General features: G+C 45.8%; 1 protein-coding gene across 1 annotated transcript in view; it reads right to left on the bottom strand.

Moving 5' to 3' along the window:
• The window catches only part of MPL (MPL proto-oncogene, thrombopoietin receptor), a 15168-nt gene that overhangs the window by 3650 nt on the left and 4376 nt on the right, over positions 1–7142 (bottom strand). The window contains exons 7-9 of the mRNA XM_011945388.1: positions 2418–2602; positions 2113–2255; positions 77–236 (exon numbers count right to left, since the gene is read on the bottom strand). Of these exons, the coding sequence (XP_011800778.1) occupies positions 77–236; positions 2113–2255; positions 2418–2602 (488 nt within the window). The remainder of the gene's footprint in view (positions 1–76; positions 237–2112; positions 2256–2417; positions 2603–7142) is intronic.

Below are 7142 nucleotides of genomic sequence, written 5' to 3'. Positions count from 1 at the left end.
CGGTCCCTCCCGCACCCGGCGCCCCGTCCCTGGCGCAGGCGCTGTGCGGCTTTGGCGCGGCCGGGGCCTTCCTCACCGGTCTCGGTGGCGGTCTCCACCCTAGCTGGGTCCGACCACGAGCTCCAGGGACCTTGGTAGGTGGGGCCATTGAGCCTGGCGCGCAGCTGTAAACGGTAGCGAGATCGCGGGCGCAGCTCCAGGGTCCCTCCTCGGGCCCCGAGAGGCGGCTCCAGCACCTGCACAAAGAAGTGTGCGGTGGCCCGGCGTCGGGGCTTCGACAGCTGGGCGTCTGTTTGACCCAAATCCTACAGCTCCGAATCCCCAGGCTGTCGGAGATCCCCACAAAGAGCCCCACCGGCATAAAACACGCTTCCCGGCAGAAACAGGATAGAGCGCCCTAACCGAGAGCCTCTCCCCAACAGGATCACGCTCTGCCCGAGAGAAAGGCGCCAGACCTCACCTCAGAGAGCTACGTATCCTAACACCAACACCCAGGTACACCCTCGGCAAGGATCCCGGTACACACACACCCTGCCGTGTGCTCTCACAACTCCAGGTCGGGCGATGGACACCCCCAGAAACAGATACATTCAGAGTCACATTGACCATGCCACAAATAATACTTATGCTGCGGAGGATGCCAGATTTGCGTTAGGCGCTGGGGTACAAGCATCACGTGTACAAGCAGGAAGACAGCAAACATTTATGAACTGTGTGATACTTCAAACATTGGGTTAAGTAAGCACTGGGGAGAAAGCAATAAAGCACCGTCTCTTACATGTCTAATGAGGGAGACATCCAAACAGGGAAATAATCACAACAAATTAATTAGTGCAAGGCACCATGGAAGTCCAGAGAAGCATTTAATGCTTGGTTTTGTGCCACAGAGTAGTTTAGCGTGCTAAAAGCCTGGATGACAAGGCTGGATGGTCACAGATAAGGCTAAGGCAATCCTGGTAGGAATTTGAGGACTGTTAGTACGTTATTGCCATCAACTTAGTTGTTGATGAGTAAGGGGAAGGGATAAGGGAAGAGCAAGAAGAGTCAAGGGTGCTTCCAGGCTTGGGTACTGGGTAAGTAGTGGTGCCATTGTCAGAGACAGGAAACAGAAGAGAAGTAAGTTTGAGGAAGATATACTTTAGGGTTCCATTTTACAGAGTTCAACAACAGTCCAGATGAATCAATGGTAATGTCAGGATGGTGATTACCCTTGGTGGCGGGGGATGTGGCGGGGCATTGGGAGCTTCTGAGGTGCTGGAAATAATTTATGTCTTGATCCTGGTTATGGTTACATGGATGTATACACATGTACAGACTATTTGTACACTTTGTTGTATGTAAGTTTTATCACAATAAAAAAGTAAAGCTTCAGGAGGAAGAGGAGTTCCATTCTGGATAGACTGAGTCTGAAATGTCCAGGGGGAGGAAGTTTTGGTGGAACCATAAGATGTTGCACATAGTTGTATATATGTGTGGCAAATGAGAATAAAAGTTGACAAACTAATATTTAAGTAACGTATATTGGGCACCTTCCTTATGCTAGTATTTAGATATAGTATTTAATTTTTACTATAACTCCATAAGGTAGATAGCTTCATCCCCATTTCACCAATGAGGAAACAGACTTCAAACGTTTTGGTAATTTGCCTGTGGTTTGTAAATTCCTTTCCATATGGGAATTAGAATGGTAAAATTGCGATTGTAATGTATGGCCATTGAAACCATGGAGTTGAAGCACTCACCTGGGGAGAAGTTTTTTTTTTTTTTTATCAGAGGAGAAAAGAGCCTAGGATGAGACTCTAGGAAGCACAGCATTTTGTGGAAGGCTGGCAAGGAGGAGACAGGAGAGGAGAGTGAGAAAGTTCAGTCAGAGAGGTAGGAGGAAAATCAGGGAAGACTGATATCCCAAAGACAAAGGGAAGAGAAATGTTAAGTAGGAGTAGCCAGAGGTATCGGATACTCAAGAGACTAAGATACCAGTTGAATCTGATAAACATAGATACACTAGCAGAGACTGGATACATAGACACTTTCACTCCTGCTAACAGGCATGGCCAACCCCAGGGATCCCCTGCGTAGTGAGGTCTGTGGGCATTTGTTGCTTGACCATACCTTCCAGTCCTGATGGCCTTCTCCTGTGTATCGGAGTTGATAGCAGGTCTCTTGGGCTGCCCAGGACGATGGGTGCTGCCACTCCAATTCCAGATGCCCGCTGGAGATCTCCCTCCAGTGCAAGTTTGGGGTGGGGAGGCGCACTACAGGGATGTCAGCAGGGAGCAGCTTAAGTCCTTCTGTGTACGAGGTGTCGTGCCACCAGAACCATTGGTCAGAAGGGTCAGAGTTGGGGATCCTGGGCACAGGGTCAGATTCAGTGGGGCTGGGAACTATGTGGGAAGAATGGGGAAGAAAGTTCTTACCAGCCTGGTGGATCCAGAAAGGGGAGCCCAGGTAACTGTGAACAGCACCCGGGGCTGTGGTCACCTCCACAAGGATGTGAATAACGCTGTCATTTCGTGACTTGAAGTGGCAGCGAGAGAACTGTGGGGTCTGTAATCCTGGATCTGTTTTCTCTTCCTCTTCACAGTCCTCCCAGATGGGGTACCTAAGACCCAGCCCCACAGAGTCATTGAATCAGGCCTGCCCCAGAGACTAATCCCAAGGCTTCCCATCCCACAAGAATGATGGCCTGCAGGGATTATCATCTAACTCCTTCCTTCGAGGAGCCTCTAGAGCTTTCCCTCTGTCTTTATGCCATGATGTTTTGGTTTTTTTTTTCCTTTGTTCATTTGATCATTTGTTTTTGCTATTTTGCCATGATGTTTTCTGAAGTCAGCTTTGGTGTCTGGCCTCTTCCCTTTGAGGAAAGACCTAGCATGATATGTGAAAACAGCATGAGTTTTCACCAAGAGTTCAGGTCTTGGCTTACCTTTGTATAACTTTGGGCAAATTACTTGGTTTATTTCTGCTCCAGTTTCCTTCTATTTGCAAAATGAGTTAATGATACCAACCTCACAGGATTGTTTCAAAGATTAAAGAACCCTCATCTTTCTGGAGAAAAATATCCTATATTTTTAACGTGTTCTCATACGTCATTCCTCCTACTCTCCCCTATGTGTTATTTTGCTATTAGATTATTACAATAGTCTCCTAACTGGCTTTTCTGCTTTTGTTTTTGCCACTACCTTCAAGTTGTTCTCCACATGGCTACCAGAATTTGTTTCCACAAATGTTGATGTGATAATGTACAGAATATAATGTCACAAATCCATTGATTTTGATCTTTACCACTGCTGTGTTAGATGAAGCCACTATTATTCCTTGCTTGGATTAAGGCAAATTTCTAACTGGTGATTCTGCTTCTACTCTCATTTATTTATTCACAGAGAAACATCTTTTAAAAATGTAAATCAAATTGTCATCGTTTACTGCTTAAAATCCTTTAGCAGCTCTTCATCCCACTTTGAATAAAACCCAAACTCTTTACCAGGCCTATGGGAGTCTGTGATTTGGTTTCTCCTTGCCTCACCATTCTCATCTCTTATGATTCTCATGCCAGTTTATCACCCTTTATCCACACAGGCCTTCTTTCTGTGCTACAGATATGCCGAATGTGCTATCTTTGCACTTTGCCTTTGCCCTGGATTGCTCTGACTGCAGGTCTTCATGTGACTCATTCTTTCTTGCCATTTAGATCTCGGCTTATCTGTCACCTCCCTGGTGAGGCTTTTCCTGGCCACTCAGTCTAAATTAGCAGTACCCACCCCCCCCACCCACCACACGCCCCCCTTTAGTCTCTATTATAACTTTGTTCCTTTATTTCTTTACTTACTTGTCTCCCGCTCCTTTTCCCCTCCCCTCTACTAATGTAAGCCCCAACAGTGCTGGAACCTTTTCCATTTTATTTCTTTTTAAAAGTATTTTGAGACAGTCTCGCTTTGTTGCCCAGGCTGGAGTGCAGTGGTGCGATCTCAGCTTACTGCAGCCTCTGCCTCCTGGGTCCAGGCAATTCTCCTGCCTCAGCCTCCTGAGTAGCTGGGATTACAGGCACCTACCACCACACCTGGCTAATTTCTGTATTTTTAGTAGAGATGGGGTTTCACCATGTTGGCCAGGCTCATCTCGAACTCCTGACCTCAAGTGATCTGCCCACCTTGGCCTCCCAAAGTGCTGGGATTATAGGTGTGAGCCACTGAGCCTGGCCCCTTTTCCATTTTATTTGTTGTACTATTTATCCCCAGTGCCTTGTACAAAGTCACCCTCAATAATTCTTTATTGAACAATTGAATCATGTCTCCCTCTTGATTATAACCCCTAAGTGGCTCACCATCACTAAAATGGGTATGTTTACCCATTTAATCAACAAATAATTTATACTATGTGCCGATTGGTACTGTGCCAGGCCCTATGAGTGCATAGAGAAATAAGCTTCAAAGAGCTCTAATTTCAGTGGGAAAGACAGAAAAACAAACATGCTATTTTTCTGTGATGTGCATAGACTGGCTTGGGAGCATCAAAGGGGAGCATCCAACCCAGACTAGGAGGGTCAGGGAATGCTTCCTGGTTAAGGCGATGTTTAGACTGAGTTTTGGACTAAAAATAGGATAGGCAAAAGGGACAAACAGGCATCCCAGGCACATGGTTGTGCATAGATAAGAGAGTGTGGTGCTTTGGGGGAGATTCTAAGTGGTGCAGATGGTTTTTGCATAAAGGGCCTGGTGGTAAGTGGTAAACGTGAGACTGCAGACCATGTCACGGATGGCCTTATGGCCTTTCTGGGGAGCTTGAACTTGAATTACTGCTAACTTTGTAGTAGTTATGTAGACATTTAAGGATTTTAAGCAGGGAAGTGCTTAAACTAGCTTTGTACTTTAGGAGGATCATTCTAACTACAGTCTGTAGAAAGGATTTGTGAGGGCCGACTAGAAGCAGAGAAATCCATTATGACACTCTTGTAGTTTTTCATGTGCTAAGTGATGAGGATGTGAAAATAGAGTAGCGGCAGTGAGATAGAGGGAAAGAGACGACTGAAGAAATATTGAAAAGGTGAAAATGACGAGACTATTTCTGGTTAGGCCTGGAGGGTATAGGAATGAGAGAAGTCCAGGATGATTTCTGTTTTTCAGTCCAGGAAAACTGAGTTCGTGGTAGGATCGGGGACAATAAAGAAAAAGCAATTTTTAAAAAAACATTTTTTTTTTTGAGCAGGAGTCTTCTCTCTGTCGCCCAGGCTGGAGTGCAGTGGCATGAACTTGGCTCACTGCAACCTCCGCTTCCCCGGTTCAAGCATTTTTCCTGCCTCAGCCTCCCAAGAAGCTGGGACTATAGGCATGTGCCACCACGCCCGGCTAATTTTTGTATTTTTAGTAGAGATGAGGTTTCACCATGTTGTCCAGGCTGATTTCCAACTGCTGACCTCAAATGATCCACCCACCTCAGCCTCCCAAAGTGCTGGGATTACATGTGTGAGCCACTGTGCCCGGCAGGAAAAGCAAGTTTTGATAGAGGAAATGATGACTTCAGTTTTGCTACTCTTTAGTCCACACAGGCATCTCTATCCTATGGATATCTATGCAGTGATTAAAAAGAATGAGGTACATCTTTTTGTAATGATCTCTGAGACATGTTTTTAAGCAAAAAGGTAAACTACATATATAATGTAATCCAATTTATATTTAAAAATTAAATATTAGGATGGGTGTGGTGGCTTATGCCTGCAATCCCAGCACTTTGGGAGGCTGAGGTGGGTGGATCACTTGAGGTCAAGAGTTCAAGACCAGCCTGGCTAACATGATGAAACCCCGTCTCCACTAAAAATACAAAAAATTAGCCAGGCGTGGTGGTGCATGTCTGTAATCCCGGCTACTTGGGAGGCTGAGGCAGGAGAATCGCTTGAACCCAGGAGGTGGAGGTTGCAGTGAGCTGATATTGCACCACTGCACTCCAGCCTGGGCAACAGAGTGAGACTCCGTCTCAAAAAAAAAAAAAATTAAATATTAGGCTAGGCATGGTAGCAGGGCTGAGATGGGAGGATTGCTTGAGCTAAGGAGTTTGAGACCAGTCTCGGCAACATAGGGAGACCTTGTCTCTACTTTAAAAAAAAAGAAAGAAAATGCCTGTAGTCCTAGCTAATCAGGAGGCTCAGGTGGGAGAATCGCTTGAGCCTGGGAGGTCAAGGCTGCGGTAAGCCATAATCACGCCACTGTACTCCAGCCTGGGCAATGGAGCAAGACCCTATCTCAAAAATAATAAAATGTAAATGTTGTATATAGATGTATGTAAATACATAGAAAAAACTGGAAGAATATATTTAAATAGTTAATAGTGTTTTTTTTCATTATTCGTTAGTTCAACAATTTTTTACTGGGCACCTACTATTGGTAGATGAGAGTATATTGGTGAATAAAAACAGACATTGATCTTGCCCTCATGGATCATATTTGGTCAAGATCAGACTTTCTCAATTGGAGATCTAAGAGATTATTTTTTTGGAGACAAAATCTTGATCTGTTGCCCAGGCTGGAGTCCAGTGGTGCAATCATAGCTCACGGTAACCTCAAACTCCTAGGCTCACGCCATCCTCCCACCTTAGCCTCCCAAGTAGCTAGGAATACAGGCACATGCTACCATGCCTGGCTAATTAAAAAAAAGAAATTTTGTAGGAGGGAATATGCCAGATATACAAGTGGACCACAGAAGGCTGGTCTCAAACTCCTGGCCTCAAGTGATCTTCACATCTTAGCCTCCCAAAGTGCTGGGATTACAGGTGTGAGCCACTGGGCCCAGCGAGATTTTTATTGTCAACCAAATAATCATATAAAGTGTAAATATAAAAGTGTGACTATGATAAGTACTCAAGAAGGAGAGGTATGGCCGGGTGCAGTGGCTCACGCCTGTAATCCCAGCACTTTGGGAGGCCGAGGCGGGTGGATCACGAGGTCAGATTGAGACCATTCTGGCTAACACGGTGAAACCGCGTCTCTCCTAAAAATACAAAAAATTAGCCAAGCATGGTAGCAGGCGCCTGTAGGCCCAGCTACTTGGGAGGCTGAGGCAGCAGAATGGCATGAACCCAGGAGGCGGGGCTTGCAGTGAGCCGAGATCGCACCACTGCACTCCAGCCTGGGCAACAGAGCGAGACTCTG

Source organism: Colobus angolensis, unplaced genomic scaffold (genome assembly GCF_000951035.1).
Source record: "Colobus angolensis palliatus isolate OR3802 unplaced genomic scaffold, Cang.pa_1.0 Scaffold106, whole genome shotgun sequence".
NCBI lineage: Eukaryota > Metazoa > Chordata > Mammalia > Primates > Cercopithecidae > Colobus > Colobus angolensis.
This window is presented reverse-complemented; position numbering and strand designations above follow the sequence as displayed.